The sequence below is a fragment of the Apodemus sylvaticus genome, chromosome 1 (genome assembly GCF_947179515.1).
Source record: "Apodemus sylvaticus chromosome 1, mApoSyl1.1, whole genome shotgun sequence".
NCBI lineage: Eukaryota > Metazoa > Chordata > Mammalia > Rodentia > Muridae > Apodemus > Apodemus sylvaticus.
This window is the reverse complement of record NC_067472.1, coordinates 127,566,553-127,589,651: the sequence shown is the minus strand read 5'-3', so window position 1 is coordinate 127,589,651 and position 23,099 is coordinate 127,566,553. Positions and strand designations below refer to the sequence as shown.

Sequence of the window (23,099 nt, the reverse complement as noted above, 5' to 3'; positions counted from 1 at the left end):
GATCCCTGAGTCTTGAGTCCAGCCTGGTCTACAGAGTGAGTTCCAGGACTTGGGGAGGGGGAGGGAAGGAAGGATTGGGAAAGGTGGGTAAGGAAGTGGGGTATGTGGGAGAATCAGGGAGAAGCAGGGCCTTACTGGATGGAGACTGTGAACACTGGATGGGAGTGCGCGCTGTCCTAGGCCGGAGGCTGCACAGCACCAGTAAGGATGCCCAGAGACACAGCAGTCAGCCCCCATTCTGCTGCTTCTCCACTGTCTGAGAGAGCCACAGCTCGGCAGAGCTCTGGGAATGAAGGCTGTGAGGGGATAAAGGAGCACTCGTGGGCTGGTTTCATTTACCTGCTCCGAGCACCTCCTTCCTAAGGATAATTGCTTTGTGCAGTAATTAGTGTGAGCCCATTTGGTAAGTCTCCTAGTTTCTATGCCCATAGCAGCAAACGAGAAATAACAGACGCCAACAGGGACCCGGGAAGAGCAGTGGGAAGTAACGGCAGACAGAGGGAAGAGTCCAGGTCAGAGACCGGGGACCACAAAGTGCCAGAAAAACCACACAAGAACCAAACACCTACAAAAAATCAGAAGCACAATGGTCCCAAGTTGAAAAACTGACCAGAGGGGAAAAAAGATGATGAGCCTTACACATCACACCAAAGCCAAACCTGCCAAAACGACAACTTCTCAATCACAAATCTAAGATATGTAAACGTTAAAGAGATACTTTTAATTTTAATTAAAAAAATATGTGTGTGTCTATGTGTATGTATGTGTGTATGTATGTGTGTGTGTGTGTGTGTGTGTGTGGCACTGAGCATCTCTCCAGCCCTTGTGGAGGTATTTCATGGGATCATGGCTGGCAGGGAGCAGTAGCATAGGCGCTTTCCTACATGCATGAGCCCTGCATGAACTATAGCAACAATGTATCAGCAGGACCTGCAACCACTATGGTGGACATCACTGCACAGCCTCTACAGCCAAATGTGAGCTACCACATGGCCCTCCACCCCACTTCTGGGCACACACAGGAAGAAAGCAGGCACTTGGGGAGAGGCCAGCACCTGTGCAGGGCAGCACTGCTCACAATAACTTAGAGTCGGAAACAGAACCTGCCCATCAGTGCATGAAGGGCTGAACAAAATGTGGTACACGCAGACAATAGAATATTATTCAGCCTTAAAAATGAAGGAAATCCTGTCATGTGGTTAACTCTCTAGGACATTGTGTGAAGTGAATGCTCAAGCCAGTCACAAAAGATAACAAGTGTACGGCTTCACTTGTGTGAGGTAACTAATGCAGTCAAACTCAAGGCCCAGAAAGAGTGTGGAGGCTGCTGGAGGCTGCAGGAGGGGACACAGAGTGGCTCTTGCAAGATGAAGACCTTCTAGTGCCCCAGCCCATGACGTACACACACTACCTAGGCCCTGAAAATGGCAACAACGGGAACTGTACGTCATGTATTTCTGTAGTAGTTAAAAAAAAAATCATTCTTGGATTAGAAATTCAGCTGTAGGCATTTATTATTTTAAAAAGCAATCATGGCCCAGAGTGGCAGAGTATGCCTGTAACGCTAGCACAGAGGAGGGGGGGCGAGGACAGCAAGTCTAAGGTCAGCTGGGCCTACGCAGTGAGGTCTCGTCACCACCACTGCAAGCTAAGAGCTGGGCATGTGCTGTGCGACTGCCTCACGAGACTTGTTTGTTTGTTTGTTTGTTTTGGATTTGGTTTTTTTGAGACAGGGTTTCTCTGTGTAGCCCTGGCTGTCCTGGAACTCACTCTGTAGACCAGGCTGGTCTTGAACTCAGAAATCCGCCTGCCTCTGCCTCCCAGAGTGCTGGGATTACAGTACCACCACCCGGCTTGCCTCACGAGACTTAATGCAAGTGTTATTATAATTGCAATAATATAATAAAAAAGTATAATTAAGCATTCCAAGCCAGGTCAACATAGGAAATATATAATTATTAAAGAGAGACTTATTTTTTTTTTTTTTTAAAGACAGGGTTTCTGTGTGTAGCTCTGACTGCCCTGGAACTCGCCCTGTAGACCAGGCTGGAACTCAGAGATTGGCCTGCCTCTGCTGGGAGTATTGGATTAAAGTTTTGCACCACTCTGCCTGACCATGCTAGAGTGTTGGATACATGACAAACAATATCCTAATTTCTGTTTAGAAAGTGAGGCACTCAGTAGACAGATGCATCGCCTTTCTCTGAACCTACGCACAGAGGAGAGTTTACTACCTCTCTGGGGTCTCTCATGCTTCCCCTGCTATGTGATAGTTACACATCCATATTTCTGAATTAGAAGTGCTAAGTGCCTTCTGAATCAAAGGAAGGGAGAACCAGCAGCTCCAGTGCATGCTTTCTAACAAGGTAGGCCAGGGCTGGCAGAGGACACTGGACCTGAATTGTTCTGACCCGGAGTTCTGACCCAGGGTAAAGCCAGCTGTGCTTCCTAGAAAGGATGCAGGTGATCCCCGTGTGGAATGAAGCCAATTTTATTTTTGTTTTCTTGTTTGTTTGTTTTGTTTTTTTGTGGGCATGTGTAGTGGTTTCAATGAGAATGGCTCCCATAAGAGCCTCTTTCCCCAGTTAGTGAAACTGTCTGGGAAGGATTAGGAGGTGTGGCCTTGTTGGAGGAGGTGTGGCCTTGTTGGAGGAGGTGTGGCCTTGTTGGAAGAGGTGTGCCATTGGCTTTGAAATTTCAAAAGGGCAATGCCAGGCTCAGTCTGTCTGTCTGTCTGTCTGTCTGTCTGTCTGTCTCTCTCTCTCTCTCTCTCTCTCTCTCCTTGTTACCTGTGGATCAGATGTGAGCTCTAGGCTACTGCTCTGGTGCTGTGCCTGCCGACTGCCTGCTGCCAAACTCCCTGTCATGACAATTATGGACTAACCCTCTGAAACTAATGTTTTCTTTTATAAGTTGCCATGGTCACTGTGTTTTGTCACAGCAATGGAACGGTGATGAAGACAGTATGTAGTCAGATCTAGCAAATGACAGATGGGTTCCTGGGGTAAGCACACGTGTTGGTGTCTACGCTCCAGGACAAATGGTCCATAAACAAGGACAAGAAATTCATTCTCAGGTGGCAAACTCTTAGGGAGTGAAGTCACCTGTCCTCAAACCCGATAACCCGAGTTCTGTCCCTGGGACCCATATGATAGAAACAGATAACCAACTCGGGCCAGTTGACACCCCACTCCATGGATATATCATGGTATATGCGTGTGCACACATATAAAATGATGCAATTTTTAAAAAGACATTCTCAGATCGGTGGGGTGGCGTGTGCCTTTAACCCCAGTACTCTGGAGGCTGAGGCAGGCAGATCTCTTGTGAGTTTGAGGCTAGCCTGGTCTATATAGTGAGTTCTAGGACAGCCAGGGCTACACTGAGAAACCCTGTCTCAACTCCCTTCCCTCCCCCCTCAAAAAAAAAAAAACCCTGCAATCTCTTTTATTACCAGGTTTAAGTTTGTAAAATGTCACTCTGTACATTAAAAAACATATTTATATATAAATGTATAAATATACTTTAATATAAAGAGCCACCTAGAAAGAGAAATAAGAACAATGAGATAATGATGTGACGAATTCAAAATTTAAAACCAGCTTCTAAACAAAATCAAAATGGACATCTGAGAGGACATGGCTCTGCAGGTGAAGTCCCCTCTGCCCAAGCACGAGCACCTCGGTTCAGATGCCCAAGCCTGCCACCTCAACATGGGGGTGAGGGTGGGGCACACAGGCAGATCCCCGGGGTCTTGCCGGCCAGCCAGTCTAGCAGGACAGATGAGCTCCAGATTCAGTGAAAGACTGTGCCCCCAAAATAGTGCGGGGTGTGACGAGGAACAGCATAACCAGCACTGGCTGTGGGGCTCCATGTTCACACGCACACAGACACACAGACATTAGCACATGTGTGCACACATGATAAGGTGGACGTGAAGAGGAAAAGAGCACTTGACATTGCCCATCTGGCTCCATGTGTACGTACACACACACACACACACACACACACGTACACACACACACACACACACACTCCAGTACATAGTGTGTATACACCCACATATCCCATATGCACAGTAAAATTACATAACATAAAAAGCAAACACTCACTGGTTTGCTTGAAGGTCCTCAATTTCCAGAAGAACTCCCTTCTCATGCAGTCTTGCGGCTGTGTACTTCAGAGAAATCTTTTTGCTTTTCTTGCCTTTCATTTCCCTAGGTTTTTTAGAGACCCTGTGAAAGGTAAAACCACATTATGACAGTGTCTTTAAGTAATTCACTACTACAAGCCTTAGGCATCATGGGAATGAGGCCAGAGATTCACATACAAGACACGCCAGTTCTAAAATGGTGGATGAGTGTGAGGACTAGCCCTTGAAACCTCAGCAGAACTGGGCAACATCATTAATCTGCTTCCACCTTTATTTTAAATTATAGTGGAGAACAAGGCTATACCAGCTTAAGAGTGTGCCTTGCTTCCATTGTTAGAACCAAACCCCTAACGATCCCATGTGAGGGGCCAGGGAGAAGGCTCAGAGGGTAGAAGCACTTGCTACACAAGCCGAATGGTCCACAATTGTTTTCCCAGAACCTGTGTAAAAAGCTGGACATGGTGGTGTGCCATGGTAATCTCGGCACTTCACAGTCAGATGGGGTAGGGACAGGCAGGTTGCCTAAGAAACCTGTCAGCCAGCTAGTGGGGAGCACGGAGAGCAGAGAGGCCCCGCCTCAGCGAGGTGCAAGGAGAGCCTTGATTTCCAAAAGTTCTCTGACCACCACACACGTGCTGTGATTCAAGCCCATACATAACATATTTGTGCACACAAACACAGATATATACTAGAAACAAAAATGAATATTGGTGAGTAGAGTCACGAGATCAGGTGCTCAGAGCCAGCCTTGGCTACATGGTGATTTCACCGGGCTAGTGAACTACAGGAGACTCCCTCCAACACTTAAATAAAATGAAATAAAAGTAACTTTTAAGGTCAGGAGGTAATTGCACACGCTATTGATCCTGGAATTTGGGAGGCAGAGGCAGGTCAATGTCTGAGTGTTCGAGGCCAGCTTTTCCCACAAAACAAGTTCCAGGACAGGCAAGGCTACACAGAGAAACCCTGTCTTGAAAAAACAAACAAACAAACAAACAAACAAACAAACAAATTAATATTGATGATGGGGGTGGGAAGTTTTAAGTCACTGTAACTCAAAAAATAAACAATTTTTAAAAGATGTATCCATCCTTACATATATAAAATACAAACAAATTGTCACCATGAAATAGTAAAAAAAATCCTTGTAAATCCTCAGTCCTGTAGGAAAAAGACACTTTTCATACACAACGTTTAAAGGCTGAAGCAAAGCACAGCAGAGGACAGCGGATGGGAAGTGTGGGGAAAAGACACAGATTGCTTGCTAATGGCCGTCAGGGAAATCAGAGATGGGCGTGCTGTCCAAGGGTCCCTGCCTCCACAGGCTGTTAGAGAAGCAGGCGGGTGTGTGTGTGTGTCTGTGTGTGTGACTGGGGGTGGTCTTTAGGAAAGACAACTGAAGACTGCACGTGACAGTCGCTCACAACTCCCGAACCATCCGTCCATGCACTTCCAGTTAACTTTGAGAAAATGCCTACATTTGCAGAGCAGCACATCTTTAAGAAGCTAGTGCAGACGTTTGAAGTAAAACTTTAGAACTGTTATTTTATGTGTGTAAGTGCTTTGCCTGCCTGTATGTGTTGGCACTAGATGCACGTGTGGTGCCTGCGTAGGTGTCGGATTCCCTGGGACTCCAGTTACAGACAGCTCTGAGCCTCCGCGTGGGTGCTGAGAATTGAACCTGGGTCGTCTGGAAAAGCAGACGGCTTTTAACCAACCACTCTCCAACTCCATCCATCAGTTTTGGTTTTTTGTTTGTTTGTTTGTTTGCCTTGTTTTAAAGATTAAACAAATGCTCCCCAATGGATAACTGATTAATGGAACATCTTCTCTATCTCATGACACAGTGCTCAGCCATTCAAAGTGGAGACCTAAAAATGTCAACAGGGCAAGGAGGACAGCTAGATCTTGGTTTCTACATGGAGTTAGGGCAGCTTGGAGAAATCACCATTCTAGGCCTCAGCAGGGCAAACTACAAGTTAAACCCAACACATCTTATGTCATAAAGCCAAGAGTACAAAAGACAGATAGAACAGGCTAAATAAAGGCTCCAGGTAGCTAGGGGACCGCCTCTCACACCAGCCCCGCCTCCCCGGAAGGATGCGCATGCTTGGCCTAGAGGGGAGGGCTGTGGGAAGCACCAGTTAAACTCTAGAGAACCCATCCGAGGGAAGGGCTCAGAGGTGTCCTGTTCCTTCAACCATTCTGAGGTTTGAGATTTCGAAAAAGAAAAGGGTGGGAGTTTGCGGTTTCTTCTCTGTAAAACTTACAGGTCAGGTTTGTGACCAGCACAGGAAAGCATTCCCTGGAGCCTGTGGTCCTGCCTACGGGCATTGGGGAGTTTAAAACATTTATAAAACCTTTGGGGGGGGGGGGTTGGTCGGTTTGAAGACAGGCCCGTCATGCACTGCCACAGGTGTGCGCCATCATGCTTAGTGGGAGGTTCGGAAGCCAAGTTAGACGGTCCCCTCCCACGATTTACTAACATTAGACCAAACTAATACTTTAGAAGCTTGGAAATAAGCCTCTCCAGGTCCCTTCCTATCTCCCCACATCACACCCACGAATGGAGCCAGGCAATTATGCCAACATCAGAAGCAAAATCAGAAGTAATGCAGCAGGCAGGTCCTGGGTGCTGCAGTTCAGTGGCAGTCAGCACCTGGGAGGCAGGGGCAGGAGGATAGCTGAGTCTGGAGCCCAGCCTTGTCACAAGCCAGCAATACTGCTTAGCCAGTAAAGCACTTCCCTCAAGAGCCCGGAGACCTGAGTTCAGCTCCTGGAAGCTGTGGCGGACAGAGGGAACCAACCTTGGAGTAGTCCTTCCACACACACCCTCCCTTTCCTCCCCACATCGGCATCAGAACATTTAATAAAAGTTAAAACACTTCTCTCATTGCCACATTAGAAGCTGTTGCTAATTTTCTCCACCCCTCTAATTCTCTGCACCCCCCAACCCGGAATAATTAAAAACCCAGACTCACTTGCCCTTGCTGGCCAAGTTGTCCAAGCAGGTTTTGATGTAGCTCTTGTAGTAGTCCACCTGCTCCCCGTAGAAGGTGGCCTTGGAGTTGAGCGCTGAGTATGTCTGCTGCAGCTTGACCAGCTCAGCCTTCCTCCTCTGTCTGTACCGCCGCTGGTTCCGGATATCCTGAGGCACGGCCAGGAAAATGAGGAAAAAGATGACAGGCAGCATGTGCTTCTCAAACCATCCCCGTTCATGAACACTACAACATATCTGGGCTGAACTCACACATGCCAGCCATTTATAACAGGCAGCGACCTGTGCCTGAAACCTAAGGCAGATTCCGTCTCATCGGCCTATACCTGCTAACCACAGGGAAGAGTGCACCCTGACTCTTGTGCGCTTAGACTCTACTTACGAAGCTGGTCTAGACCTCATAAACACCCTATCCTGGGAGGAGAAAAGAAAGAACCGAGTCCCTCAGTGCAAGAGCATTATCTCACTCAAATCAGAACCCTGAGCGCTGGCTTGGGGCAGATCACACAAATCAAGTTGATCATGTAACTACCGACTTCATATACTCCACAGCAAGCATAACAAAGGTCTGGAGGATTCCTTAAGAGCAAGAAAAAATTCAGACAGCAGAAACCCTAGTGAATGAAGGCTGTCTTCCCATTAGTTCAGAGCACATGAAAAAGTCCACCCCAGAGGTAGAGCCCTGGTGTGGGAGTCAGAGGCCACATCTCAAAGCATCGGAAGCTGTGTGTCCACAAGGCCAGGCCACCGCCACCCACAAATGCTGTACCTTGGCAATGTCGTTGATGAGTTCCTGGTATCTGTTCTTTGGGTCCACCGTCCCAAGCTCCGTTAGCTTCTTCAGGCCAGACTGGATCTTCTCTTTCTTCTCCTGGAGGCTGAGGTTGCTCTCCTCCTTCATGGGTTTTGATTTCTTCATCTTGTCGGGGGTTTTAGCGTCACGGATAGCCCGTCTCTGCATGGCCCTCTCGTGCTCAGCTTCCTACAGATGGACAACAACAACAACAAAGAAACGTGTTTGCCAGTTCACCACGGGAGCCCTAAACTTAGACTTATGTAGCACATTTGCACTCAGATACGGTTCCCAAACTCGGCTGCGGACATTACCTCCCTCTACCAATGCAGACAAAGAGCACGAGGGGAGACACCTCATCCCACCCACAGAGCACGCTCAGCCTCCCTGACACCAGGTATCGTCAGGAGAGGAGATGCTTCGTCTTTGTCTTCCCTGACTTAGTCCAGGATGTTGAAGCCCCTGTTTCTTTATTCTAAATGTGGCTCAATATAACTCCATAAATTAACGGACGGCCATGTCCAGCAGGGCTTGCTAATTCCACCCAGCAGGCCGTGAAGCAGGCTCTTGCTGCCCGCTGCTCCCAGCAGTGCAAACACTGGCACGGCGACAAGAAACCCTTCCTCAGACTGCCATCTTCCCTTTCCCTTCCCCTTGCTTTTTAAAAAACACTGAAACACACAGCTCCTCACTGTGTAGCCCTAGCTGGCCTAGAACTCGCTAGGTAGACTAGGCTGGCTTCAAACTCACAGAGATATTTGCTGGGATCAAAGGCTTGCCCATACCATACCCAGCAACTTCCAGCATTTTTATAATCAATACTATAGTTAATTTCTAATATTACGATTTCAGAAATATATATCATCCTTTTCCTAACTGGAATTTAAGTTTGGAGCTGCATCCTGCACTTGTATACACAACCCAGGTACTTCATCTAATTATACCTGTAAGACACTCATTAAATTACCAGACAGACTGATTCAGCCCCAGATTAAATTCTCGTTCATCCTTTACTTGTTCCCTCTCTCCTACTTCTCTTCTGTTTAAGGGAAAGGGGGTTTCGTGCCCCGAGAGCACTATCAGGATTTAGGAGTCACCAACTTCCAAAACAAGTGAGCCTTAATTATTACTGTCCCAAGGTTAGAGACATGCTCACCCTCGGGTCTAAGCCCTCCCCTATCCCACTGGCCCCCATCCAGGAATGCATCTTATGCTGTTTAGGAAGACAAGTGTGAAACCTTCATTTGTACCTGTTCGTTGGTGGCTGGGGTTTCTAGGATTTCAGTCAAGGTCTCTCCTGGCTGGAACCGGATGACATCCACAATTAAGCGTTTGGTGCTATAACGAGATGGGATGTGTTTCAACGTGGCTACATGCTCCATCCACCTCCTTGCCACCGGATCTCAGCAGCATCTGAGGCACGCACTCTTACCCCACAGATGCCTTTCCACAGCACCCACGGGGCAGTTACTGCATAAGGAGTAGGGACTCACAACGGAGCGGGTGCAAGGTGCTGAGGACTGGGGTGGGCGAGAGAGGCCAGGGCGGATGATCCGGTGTGGCCCAGCAAATACGGTTCAGGGCACTCCCTTCCCCTTTCAGCACTCACTTCAGTAAGATGGTCCGGGCGTCCATCTCCGCGTTCTCGTCACCAGGCACGTCAAACTTGTTGGTCAATGTGAGAGACACTTCTGTCTTTGCCAGCGCCTCCTTGTTGGGGTCGTTTGAATTACCACAGCTTTCTCCTGCAGTGTTGGGAGTGTAGAAAGAATCAATGCAATAAAAAGACACTTTGGAGGGAAAATGATACCAATAAATATGACCAGGCCCAATATGACTCTTCTCTTGATAAACCAATACACTTCGCGTGGCAAGCACAGTTTTTACTGAGAAGAAGTAAAAGAAAATATGCCAAATGGTTAAGGAAAGGTCCATGCCACAGTAACGTCACAAATGTGGGGGAAATCATCTTGCTGGGACACAGCGATGCACATCTCTAATCCCAGCCCTCAGGAAGCTGAGACAGGTAGATCCTGGGAGTCTGAAGCCAGCCTGGTCTTTTAGTGATTTCCAGGCCAGACAGGACTACAAAGTGGGGATACAACTCTGACCACCCCATCTCAAGAAAATTTCAACAATGTTAACATCAAAATTCTCTCAAAATAATCTTTCCTTTATAAAACATACTTTCAAATTATATATGCTAATGTTTGTCTTTGTGTTTGAAAGTATCTTTCATGGATTCAGATCGAAGATGGGGCCTGAAGTTTGGTATAGTGCAAAATCAGAGAGACAGTGACAGCAACCCTGCCCTCGGCTCCGGTGCTAACTGAGAGGTTACCTAGGAGGGACTCGATGGTGGGCACGTCCCCGAGGTCGTCCAGCAGCTCGTGGATGGGGTCGTTGTGCTCGGGGGCAATGGCGTCCTGATGGTCCAACAGGAGCTGCAAAGAGCCAGCGATTGGTCCCACCTTCACCCTCAGCCCTCTGTCCCTACAGGCATCTGCCCAAAAGACGCCGAGCAACAAAACTGCCACATCCAACGGACAAGCAAGCCAACCTAGTAAACAGCATGAGGGACCGAGCAGCGCACTGGACTTCACAGACCAGCGAGCGTGTAAAACACCAGGAGATCCTGGCCTGGTCAAAGAAAACCCAAACGGTCCCCACCTAAGAGAGCATGGGACGCAGACTGAATTCATCACCACACCAATTCAACGATACACTGGACTTGCTCAGTATCCCAGGGACACAGCTTGCTTTGGCTAACTGTTTTGTTTTGTCTTCCTAGTGCTGGGTTTTAAGCTCTGCCACATGCAGTATCTTCTTATTCAGAAAAAGCACTCAGAGCCACTCTGCCATTATCTTCCTGCCACTCAACAAAGCCTCACACATGCTACAGGTAATGTCTTCAGAGGGGACAGGACCTGAAATGCCATCAACATTTTACATATATCATTACATATATGTAATTCTTGACCTACATGTCTCCAAAGGGGGAACAAAGCTGTGTTTGAAAAATCTACACACCTAGCCGGGCAGTGGTGGCGCACGCCTGTAATCCCAGCACTCTGGGAGGCAGAGGCAGGCGGATTTCTGAGTTCGAGGCCAGCCTGGTCTACAGAGTGAGTTCCAGGACAGCCAGGGCTACACAGAGAAACCCTGTCTCGGAAAAAAACAAACAAACAAACAAATCAAAAAACCAAAAAAAAAAAAAAAAAAAAAAAAAAAAAAAAAAAAAAAAAAAGAAGAAAGAAAGAAAGAAAAGAAAAAGAAAAAGAAAAATTTACACAGAGAGCTTCCAAAGGAAAAATCCTCAGCCAGGAAGAAGCTGGTGCTGTGTGCAGGTCATGTGAGAGGAGTAAGGCGAATGGCTGCTATCGGAGGAGCGTCTGGCAAGCCACTGATGGCTGCGCTCACGAGGCACTCTCTGGAGTCCACCCCTAGGATTCGGGGTCAGGATGCCTGTCACAGGGCTGGCTAACATCACTTCTCAATGTCAGTGTGGATGATACTGAGGCGGGCGCTTAGGAAGTTTGCAGAGCCGTAGACATTCTGAGTATGAGGCAGGCCTGGGGTGTGGCTCAGAGGCAGAGAACTTAATGTACACTGGGCCCCGGATTTGAGTCCCAGCACCACCAAAGAGCAGCAGAGCACGGGAAGAGAAAAACCCAAGGCATTGTGGTGTCAGCTAAGATCACAGCAAAGTGAGATGCCCGTCCATCTGTCAGAGAGGAAGCGGGTGCCAGGGCGTCCTCCAGGGCCGAGGGAAGCGGCTTAGGCAGTCCAGGGAAAGCACTTACAGTGTGGGTGTTGATGATCTCGCCGATGGAGATGTAGATGACCGGCTTGGTGAGCGTGACTAGGTCAGAATATTCGTCCACGTTAAATTTATCCTGCAGCTCGGGGACGTCACAAGCAGCTTGGAAAAACCGTCTGGAAGTAAACAGCAGCAAGGGTCATTGGCAGGGCAGCCGAGGAAAGGGCACACGGACCCTTTAGGTTGTGTTCAGACACAAACCAGCCAAGACAATGGAAGTCTGAAAAGTGGCCACGTGCTTCTGCTCAATTCCTGCCTGGCAGCCTGGGGACGCTGAGACAGTTCTCTTGCTGGCTCTATTTCTACCCACGACAAGCACTCAAGTAAACTTAAACAGGCCCCCCACACCTGTGCGCTTCAGCGCTGAGGAACCACTCCAGGCACTGCACTCAAAAGTGTTAATTTCCAAAATCAAAAGTTCTCTGTAGTTCTTCTCTTGACTAGAGTGAACACACACACACACACACACACACACACACACACAAACCACACTGCACCTCAGCAGTCATGGAAGTGAGGGAGACGGCTAACTCTGCCTTTCCACTCAAATGACAACACACCCACAACCCTTTTGAGTCATCTACTCTGTCCCTTACCTGAATTTCTGGTAGGACTGAGAGAGATATTCATTAATGATGCTTAAGTGGGCATTATCTCCCAGAAACATCTTGTTGGAAGCCGCGTGCTGGAGCATCTTTGCAATGGAGCCCAGGTTTCTGCGCTGGTCTGTGGTGAGCTGGCCCCCTGCTGACAGGTCAATGATGTCGAAGGCATCGGGGGCGACGATGGCTGGGTTCATATACCGGTAGTAAAGCAAGTTACCAATAATCTGGAACAGAAACATGGACTAAGTTAGAGACGAGACCAGCCCAGTGAGGAAGCTGCGCATGGCTTTGTTAGCAATGAAAATGAGAAGATGTAGTCCTGTGGGGAAGGCAGACAAAAGGCACACACCGACATGCGCACATGCACATATACACTTCAAGACCTGAAACTCAGAATAAACCGGAGGATGGGGGCGGGGCGATAAGAGAACTGAAAACTAGGACCCGAGATGAGTAAGCTAACAGATTTGGAACATGTAAGCAGCACTCTAAGATGTGTGATCCAGCACTCCAGGACACCCTCCGTCCGGACGCTGCCGCAGCAGCTCAGGCTGATAGCAGCCACCTTTGTGGGTTTTCAGGAAACCATGGAACATGGTGACAGTAAGTCCTTAAGATGACCTCATTAGCAAACGGCCATCTGTCTAACCCCCACCGTCCACATGCCACAGACTGCAAAGGCCACGCTCATGCCTCTGGAATGAGATTTACTCAACACACATGTCTTCCACAGGAGAACGCAAGGACAATCATGGCATCTCCCCTAAAGTTCCAGAAAAAAATAAAATTAATTCACCTGGACAGAAAGTCTAGAATGGAGGCGTCACTGTAGGAAAGCACAGAACTAGGAGAGAGAAGAGAGAAGTGTTCAGATTTAAAAGGTAAACATACAAGTGGAGAGTACAGTCGGGTAAGAAGAGTTCAGCAGAGCACCGTACTCCTGCTATTCACCTGGCCACCAGCAGAGGGAGCAGTGCTCCAGAGAAAAGAGGACGAAGGAAAAATCCCCCTTCCTATACCTAGTGCACACTGTGTGCCTTGAAAGATGAATGGAAACTATCTGCTTAGAAGGCATCGCCTTGCATTTACAACTGGTTTGGAGGCTCGCAGCGGAGGACACTCCGGCACTGCTGGTCACTGGGCGTCTGACAGGAGAAGGGCAGGCCCCGCCAGCTGTCAGTCTTACCTTCAGCAGCTCATCTTCACCAGCATCAGGGAACTTCTCATGCAGTGAATCCTTCAGCACTTTGGCGATGAAGCGCATCCCGTAACTGTGGGACGGACAAACCAGAGGAAGGTCAGGCCACAGAGTATGCCACCAACCAGGCTTTATTTGGGGTTACCGCTGATGGCACTCACGGGATTTTGTCCACAGAGCTGACGATGGCTGAGAGGAACTTGTCTGTCACAGCCCTCATGTTCCTGATAGAGTTGTCTAACCTTGTCTTCACTTCTTCATGAGACAAGGCTTGTTCAGGGGTCACATCATAGGGCAGTTTGCTGAGAAAATAGAAATGCCCCCAGCGATGTCAGACCAAGCCCTAGGAACAGCTCGAGGCAGGAACTTGTCTTTTATAAACTAAGGCTCCTCTATGCAAGCTGGATGCCTTGAACTGAGTGTCACACTCTGAAAAGCACTCAGCGACCAAGTGCATGGAAGCCAGCGCACCTTCTAGCCCCTCACAGCAGCGGAGGCATGTGAGCAGGCAGTCATGAACACGCTGTAAGGGCTAGAGGTTAGCTCAGTGGTATAGCACTTGCCTGCCATACCCAGAGCCCAGGTTAACCCCCAGCTATAAAGAAAAACAATGCTTACAAACGGTAGGCTGAGCACAACTGCTGCAGGCCACTGGAGGACCCTCTGCTGGAGACGGAAAGGAAGGCTCCCATCCCACAGGCAGACATCTCAGCCCGAGAAAGCAGAGGTGAAGGGCCTTCTGGGGTGGGGTGGGGTGTCACAGACAAGGGAAGAACAAAAGGAAGAGAAACAGGAGTGACAAAGCTAATGGGGACCAGGCCCTGGAGGATCCTCTGCACACCCTAAGTCCGGACTTGCTTAGAAGCCAGAAGCAGCCACTGAAAGCTAAAAGTCGTGGAACACTGAGATACCTCGCAGGGGAGGGCATTGCTACGCAGCCTGGAGACCCGAGTTTCATGCCCAGAACCCACAGAAAGGTGGACAGAGAGAACCAACTCCACAAAGTTGTTCTCCGACCTCCACGGGCTCCCTTTTCCCTAGCCCCAGCACAGCCCCAAACACACACAAAGACATACAGACAAATTTTAAGGAGAAAGACTGCCCAGGCTCCCCATAAAAAAATAAAGATGGACGGACAGACGGACGGATAGACACAGACGAGAGACATGGGAAAGCAGCACCCCAGCTTGACCCAGAAACGATGAGTATGAAGAGAGCCGAAGGCGCGGCAGTGCAGACCAGGAAGAGCTCTAGGCACTGACGGCACAGCACAGCCAATGACAGGGCACGGATGTCAGGGGAGACGGTCAGACGAGGCCGGGGCATAGGCCAGTTGACAGACCATCTGCTTAGCACACACTGAGCCCTGGGTGCAGTCCCCAACAGCACATAAATCAGGCTCTCCAGTTCATGCTTGGGGCGGGGGGCGGGGGGGGGGGGGGAAGGATCGGGAGTTCAAAGTCATCTTCAGCTACATAGGGTATTTCCTGGAATACGGAAAGACTTGTCCAAAAGGGGAGGAGGGCGGGGCAGGGAGGAAGAGAGAGAGACAGAGAGACAGAGAGTGAGTGAGATGGCATACGAATGGCAGATGTGATACAACATGGGCCTACACTTAACAGGAAGGAAATAAAGACACGGAGCTGAAAGACACAAGGAAACAGAGGCTCTCGAGGTTCAGAGCGGAGCAGTGATGATCGCAGATTATCCAAGCGCTCCCTAAGTATAAACCCGGGGACCTACTAAGAGAGACAGAGGGAGATCTAGTATACAGAGACGGTAGAAGCAACCAGGGAGGCAGGGATTACAATCCCACGGCCACAAGTCAACCGGGGCCAAAGGCCACCAGAAATGAAGAAGCCAAGGAACAGGCAGATGTTCCTTGCTGGCATCGGGATTGAGCCCAGTGATTTCTACTTCAAGAAGATAGATTACTTTTTATCTGCTTCAGTTACCAGCATGTGGCTAGCTGGTTGTAGTCACCATGGCAAGCTGAGATAAGCAGACAGGGACATGACTGTCACAGCACGCTGAATGAGATCCAGGTTGACATTTGTAATTTTCAATAAAGTACTGGGCTGGGATGCTTATATGCTGGTGGATCCACAAACCTCATAGGTACAGGTTCTAAAAAAGCATTCAATTTCCATTTTACAGACATCAGGAAACACTATAGTTTCTCACAGACACCAACATGAAAAACATACTGACCTGGCCAGTAGAATTCTGAGCTGTAAATAACTGACTGATTCATTGATCATCTAAGGAAATAGTGTAGGGACCCGAGCTGTGCTCAGGGGGCTGCTGACTGAGGATGACCTGGGAGACAGGCCAACTTCCCAGACAGACACAGGCAGAGCTGAGCTGAGCGGTTCAATTCCCAGCACAAGAAAAGTTTTCATGATGCCCAGAAAAGATCAGAATCCCAGTGGCAGACTTACAGAACGCTACACTCAATGGCGTGCCTTATCGCCACAGAAGGCTTTGTGACTCACCTACAGGGACACAATTTTTGGTTTGGTTTGGCTGTCTCACTCCGCAGCTACCTCTGAATGTCTGCCTCCTCCCCCACAGTGCTGGCTTTACACGCATGCGTGCCGCAGCCGTGCCAGGCTTGCAGGCCCAGTGAGCTTCCTGCCGTCTTCCCGCCGCCCCAGCGGCGCACATCTTGTCTCTGGGTCCTCACCCTTCAAGGCAGCGGCACCCATTTCCCCCGGCTTTACTGACAATTGGGACTGATGAGCCTTTGCTTTGTGTCTGTCTGTGCTAGAGTTTACTTTGGCAGACTCATCTCCCACAACTAACGCATTCACTGGCTAAGCTCTACCCGGGCACAAATCACCATTCACCCCGCGCCCTTTCTTCCTATGACTGCACAGCCCTTCCTGTCCAACTGCTTGGGATGCAGCCTGCGGCTGGGTCTTTGCAGGTCCTGGGCCCTCCACTCCACTCTGTTCCTAGAACTTACCTTCTCAGCCTTTAGGTCCGGCTAAAAGAAGCCTCACCTCGGCAGAGATTTTCCCTAACCACCTGTCAGCATTAGCACTCTCCTGTACTCTGGTAGATACCTTGCAAAAAGTTGTTCTTTTTTTAAAAAAAAAAATTATTTATTCATTTTGTGTATATGAGTACACTGTAGCTGTCTTCAGACACTCCAGAAGAGGGCATCAGATCCTATTACAGATGGTTGTGAGCCACCATGAGGTTGCTGGGAATTGAACTCAGGACCTCTGGAAGAGCAGTCAGTGCTCTTAACCACTGAGCCATCTCTCCAGCCCACAAAAAGTTTTAAAAACCTTTCCTTGGTTGTAATTTTTATTTACCTGTTTGTTGTCTCTGTTCCCTAATAAGCTATAAAGGGGTAAGGCGATAAGTCTGTTTCATTCACTATTATAGTCTTTTATTATTATTATTATTATTATTATTATTATTGGAGGTGTGTGGCACAAAGCACACGTGGAGCTGGTTCTCTCCACGTTTTCTGAACATGAAATTCAGTTCTCCAGAATCACACAGAAGACCCTTACCCACTGAGCTGTTGTCCATGCCTCACCCACTGTCACGCTGTGTCCTACACGGATCTAACAGTGCTAATATACAGCAAGCACTCAGTGTTTGCTAAACAGGTGAACTATCAACTTAACGGCTTACAGCATAGTTCTCAAAGTGTGTGTGTGTGTGTAGCGTGTGCGTGTCTGTGTGCTCGCGTGTGCATGTGCATGTCTGTGTGTGTGTGTGTGTGTCTTTTCTGTAGTCTATGCTGGCCTGGAACTCACTATATAATTAAGACTGACCTTTCTGCCTCTAGACCCCAAGGGCTGAGATTGTGAACATGTGCCACTATGCCTGAGAGCAAATGTTATTTGAACAATCATTACTTTGCAAATCAAAAGTAACTATTTTTTAAAAAAGATACAGAAAACAGCAAACACAAAAGAAAGCGGCTATGATCACCATACCTTGCCTCTCCCGTCTGAGACTCCATCTGATTAACCCAAGACTTGTAAATATCCACAGGATCTGTCTTGATGTTGAGAGACTTATCATCCATAATTTCCTTCACAACAGGGGCCAAGATCTGCCGGAGGGCGTTCTGGCCCCGGGCACCACGGTTGAAACTTACAACCATCTTAATAACCGTAGGGTTTCCTGTCACGATTTCTTGAATCTGATCCACCTTTGACCTATGAAATGCCAAACACAAATTAAATTTAAGCTAATCTCAGAATCTATCGTGCTATACGTGTTCTCATGGAAACAGGTCCAGTCTTCCTCTGGACGCATTTCCCAGCATTCCTGGAACCTTCTGGTAGCTGTTCCCTCAGGTGTGAGAGTCCTGGCTGGACCTTCACCTCAGGACTAGGACTGTCACATCATTTCCCCGGAGATAGTCTATGTTGCTGAGGCCTGCCTCAAAGTCCTAATCCTCCTGCCTCTGCCACTACCTCCTGATAATACTTGTTTCATCTGAGACAGGGTCTGTGATTTTCTTGCCTCAGCCTCCTGAGTGCTGGGATTACAGCCACTAGACTGGCCCACTCTTTCTTTTAAAAATTATGTTTTCTATTTATCTAAAATGTATGCAAGGGTTAGAGAATGAGACGGTTCTTTCTACCATGTGGTCTGTCTAAGGATTGAACTCAGGTCATCAGGCTTGGCGGCAAGCACTTTATACCCACTGAGCCATCCTGCCAGCCCCTCCCGGCTCTCTCTCTCAAGAGCCATTGATAACTGTAATAACTATGCTACAGTAATAACTGCCAAGACTTAGCGGAGTTCAGTTGCAGGACTGAAAGGTCTTTTGTGACTTTTTTTTTTTTTTTGGTTTTTCAAGACAGGGTTTCTCTGTGTAGCCCTGACTGTCCTGGAACTCACTCTGTAGACCAGGCTGGCCTTGAACTCAGAAATCTGCCTGCCTCTGCCTCCCAAGTGCTGGGATTAAAGGCATGTGCCACCATTGCCTGGCTTGTTTTGTGATTCTTGATGAGTGGAAAGGGATGGACAGGTGGCCACACTGAACACAGTAATGTTTTGTGTGGTGGTGGGAAAATGCTTCGCCTGGGGAGTGGCACTATTAGGAGGCAGTGTGTCACCGCGGGGGTGGGCTTTGAGACCCTCCTCCTAACTGCCTGGAAGTCAGCCTTCTGTTTGCCTTCAGAAAAAGACGCAGACCTCTCAGCTCCTCCTGCACTGTGCCTGCCTGGATGCTGCCGTGCTTCCTGCCGTGATGATAGTGGACAGAACTTCAGAACCTGCTTAAGCCAGCCCTAATTACAAGTTGCCTTGGTCCTGGTGTCTCTTCACAGCAATGGAAACCTAACTAAGACCCTTTGGAAGGCCTCGGGTGTGAAGACCTGCTCTGGGCATTAATCCTATTAACTGTCAGCCTCCTGCCAAACCACTAGAATGCTGGGATTTCAGGAATGCACAGCCATGCTAGGAGGTTAGCAATACGTTACACTAGTTATTCTAAAAGTAGATACTTTTAAAAACAGTATTTCTCGCAAATGAGACCAAGGAAAGGCAAAGGTTAATCTGAGTGTGAACTATGAGCATCTCTGGTCCGGGCCGTCCGCCCACCCTGTCCATACTTGATCTCCTCCTGGAGTGCTGTCTGGAAGAGTCGCAGCAGTAGGTACTCCTCCCGCTGGTTGGAGGCGTAGTTGTACAATGTGAAGATCACAGAGTCCATGAACTTGGTAGACTTGTTCTGTGGCATCTGAAAGATCAGCTTGGCCAGATAGGTAGGGTTGGTCTGAAATAAAACCAACATATCAGAAACTTCTAGATAATATAAAGGCTGATTTGTCTTTTCATTCATGCTGTTTTTTATATTAATCTTGAAAGTATAATGTTATTATATCTCCCTTCTGTTTCCCACCACAATGCCTCCTATACACTTTTCTTTGCACTCTCAACCGCATGGCCTCTTTGTCTTTAATTGTTGATGTATAAATATATAATTACAACCTGCTCAGTCTGTGTAGTGTCACCTGTGTGTATGTTTTCAGGCTGACCCTTTGGTACGGGACACCCGGTTGGCCCGCTCTTCCCTGGGGAAGGCGGTTTCTCCTGCTCTCAGCTTTCGTAGTTGCCTGTAGCTCTTCCGTCTGGGGTCGAGGCCTCCTGAACCTACCCCTCCCAAGCTCATGCTTTGTAAAACTTCAAGGATTGCAATACACAGAAGGAAACAAGACATCCCCTCACACATCCCTCAGTGGAAACCAGGTGAGACTCCTAGCTGGATCTGTGGGAGAAGTTCTCTCTTACATCAGATTCCCCGGCAGAGGCAACCCGACCAGGCTGTACCCCGGCGCCCGGGAGCCACTCGCCTGCAGTAGGTAGAAGAGGTGCTGGTAGGCCTCCAGCTTCTCCCGCTTCTCCTTGCTCAGAGCCTTGAGCCCGCCCTTCTGCTTGTTTATCATCATCATGTCGGACAGCTGCTCCTTATTTTTTTTGGTAAGTTTTTTACTATGGGAAACCACATCCTAGAAACAAAAACCAACATGCTGATCAAAAGGCTGGCGGGGCAGAGTCGGCCAGGTGGTAAGGAAGTGCTTGTGCACCATACATGTGCCACGCTGGCCAATCCCACCACCCAGCCGGTTTCATCCTGTTTCCTGTAACTCAACCTCCTACTGCCCCACACTCCCTGTTGGACGAGGTTGGAGCCCACACTCCCTGTTGGACAAGGTTGGAGCCCACACTCCCTGTTGGACAAGGTTGGACCCTACACTCCCTGTTGGACAAGGTTGGACCCCACACTCCCTGTTGGACAAGGTTGGAGCCCACACTCCCTGGTGGACAAGGTTGTACCCCACACTCCCTGTTAGACAAGGTTGGACCCCACACTCCCTGTTGGACAAGGTTGGACCCCACACTCCCTGGTGGACAAGGTTAGACCCCACACTCCCTGGTGGACGAGGTTGGAGACCACGCTCCCTGTTAGATAAGGTTGGACCCCACACTCCCTGTTGGACAAGGTTAGACCCCACACTCCCTGTTAGACAAGGTTGGACCCCACATTCCCTGGTGGACAAGGTTAGACCCCACACTCCCTGGTGGACAAGGTTGGAGACCACACTCCCTGGTGAACAAGGTTAGATCCCACTCTCTGCTCGGAAGAGGGAGGCAGGCCCAGCCATACCTGCAGTGTGATCTTGTTCTTTACTAGCAGTCCGATTTTGATGTCCATGAGGTTGAGGTCATTCTCCAGCTGCTGGTTGGACCGGATGAGGGTGATGACCTCCTCCCGCATCTTCATGAGGTCAAGCTCCTCCTGGAAATCCTGGTCACTCTGGTCCAGGAGGTGGACAAACTTTCGGACAACGATCATGGGCGGATCGTCAGCATTGACTGACAAAGAAAATGTGGATCAGACAACGACCTGGGTCACCAGGAGAACGTCTAAGTCTGAGGAGAGTCAGTACTATCTTAAAGCTCTAGTAACACAGAGGACATTAATTCTTAGGTTTCAATGTGCTCAGACAACCGCCAAGTGCAGTCCTCAGTCAGGTTATCGCTGTTACCACAGGCGCTACCTCGGCAAGCAGCAAGACAGCAGCCACATGTTAGCAAAGGGGCTAGTCACACGTGGCACCCTTCCCAAGCCTTGCCTTCAGGACAACCAAAGAGATCCGTGGAGAGCGCCCAGGACCTGAGGGCTCCCAGGCACTGCCGCAGCTCTTCACCGCTGAGCCACGGTTACTCACTGAGGGTCTTGTAGTCATCACGAGCTTTGTTTGCCCGAATGAACGCCTGGATTTTGATAATGTCGTTGATCTAAGGAACAGAGAAGAGATTCTTTACTCATCTGTCTCCCGCACAGGTAGAAGGAGCCACCTGAGCAGCTGCCGAGCTAAGGCCACTTACATGGTCTCGGAAATACTGCAGACGATCTCTGTAGCGCTTTCTAGCTTGATGCATCCTGGCGAGGGACTGAATCTGTGGAAGGGACCCTGGGACTTAGAAGGGGCCTTTTCACCACATCAGGATTGCACCCCACACGGACGGACCCTGCTGGGCGCCCATACCTTCACAACTTCATCTTTATGGGAGTGCAGGTAAGCCAGCCGATCTTGATACGCCTTCTTCTGTCTGTATCCTCTCCACTGTGACTAAAGGTACCACACGGCATAGGTGGTATTATTTCCAAAGAATCAGTGAAAGTTAAAACAAACAAACAAACCCCTCAGCCTGCTATTCTCCAAGCGGAATTTCCTGGTGACACTGCAGGAAGAGACCAGGCCTCCCTGAGATCACAATGGCCATGTTCTACTTCCCTGACATGGATACAATAGTACACAAAGTTTTGTTTGCTGGCTTTGGTGCTGGGGACCTAATGTCTGGCCTTGGGTACACTCTTCATGTGCTTGCACTGAGCTGTGTCCCTAGCCCACACTTGTCACATCTTAAAGTGAGTTCACTTATTTGTTATCCTAACTGTTACCAGGGAGGGAGATACACAGATTTCACATTTCACAGATCAGGAAACTTAAGAGACCCATGGTGTGAGCAGCAACGGAGCCAAAATTCCCAATTCACTTTTTCCTTTACTGTTACTGACGAGCTATTGTTTTATTTATTGTGACTAGAATATATCACTATCACATGTACTATAGAGGTGCAAGTTTTATTCACAGACATGGTGCTGACTAACGCCTCAGGCTACCAAAGCACGATAATGTAACATCACACACAGGAGGTCACAGAAGCACACTCACACACTCAGGTTTACAGCGACACTTTATTCCTCCTGCTCTGTGTGAAGTACCTGAATGCAGGTGATGGCGGGGATCTGCTTCTTCAGAAAGTTCATCCGGGATCGGAATTCCTGTCGGACGAGGTACCCACGGCAGCAGGCCTGCAGCTTGGTGATCAAGCCTTCGTTGGCCAGCCAAAGCTGCTCTCTGTTGTATGCAGCGGTTACTCCAGAGATGGAGCTCTGAAAAGGCATTTGGTCACATTAAGGGACAAGAGAACGGACACCAAGCATCACCAGAGCGCACAGCTGCCTTTACTCTACCTCCACCTACGGCTGAGTATCCGGCTGAGGAGTCAGTTTCAGCTGGGCAGGAAGACCCCAGGTGTGGTTCCCAGGGCCAGGCTGACTCATTAATTAATAATTAAATAATTAAAAGCCAGGCCTTTAATCCATTCCTCATTCCTGTGTCTGTGACCCCCGCCTGCACTGGCACACGGTGCTAGTGAAAAGCCCGGAAGTAAAGAATTCAGGATACCTCCCAACGCACACTACTCAGCAGCCCAGGGGGCTTCGACTGTGACAGCAGGTGATGGACAATACGGAAACTTTCGAACAGAGGAATAAAATCATCAAATTTATTTAGAAAAACAGCACAGGGTTGGAGAGATGGCTCAGCAGGTAAGAGCACTGACTGCTCTTCCAGAGATCTTGAGTTCAAATCCCAGCAACCACAGGTGGTTTACAACCATCTTATCTGTGGATCTGATGCCCTCTTCTGACATGCGGGTATACATACAGATAAAACACTCATATACATAAATAAATATA

General features: G+C 48.8%; 1 protein-coding gene across 1 annotated transcript in view; it reads right to left on the bottom strand.

Moving 5' to 3' along the window:
• The window catches only part of Iqgap1 (IQ motif containing GTPase activating protein 1), a 92,302-nt gene that overhangs the window by 6,366 nt on the left and 62,837 nt on the right, over positions 1-23,099 (bottom strand). The window contains exons 19-36 of the mRNA XM_052159817.1: positions 22,341-22,511; positions 21,601-21,684; positions 21,440-21,511; positions 21,280-21,349; positions 20,715-20,923; positions 19,900-20,055; positions 19,159-19,322; positions 17,527-17,751; positions 13,729-13,869; positions 13,556-13,640; positions 12,361-12,593; positions 11,748-11,880; positions 10,286-10,388; positions 9,554-9,689; positions 9,195-9,282; positions 7,921-8,133; positions 7,135-7,301; positions 4,113-4,235 (exon numbers count right to left, since the gene is read on the bottom strand). Coding sequence (XP_052015777.1) covers positions 4,113-4,235; positions 7,135-7,301; positions 7,921-8,133; positions 9,195-9,282; positions 9,554-9,689; positions 10,286-10,388; positions 11,748-11,880; positions 12,361-12,593; positions 13,556-13,640; positions 13,729-13,869; positions 17,527-17,751; positions 19,159-19,322; positions 19,900-20,055; positions 20,715-20,923; positions 21,280-21,349; positions 21,440-21,511; positions 21,601-21,684; positions 22,341-22,511 — 2,573 coding nt within the window. The remainder of the gene's footprint in view (positions 1-4,112; positions 4,236-7,134; positions 7,302-7,920; positions 8,134-9,194; positions 9,283-9,553; positions 9,690-10,285; positions 10,389-11,747; positions 11,881-12,360; positions 12,594-13,555; positions 13,641-13,728; positions 13,870-17,526; positions 17,752-19,158; positions 19,323-19,899; positions 20,056-20,714; positions 20,924-21,279; positions 21,350-21,439; positions 21,512-21,600; positions 21,685-22,340; positions 22,512-23,099) is intronic.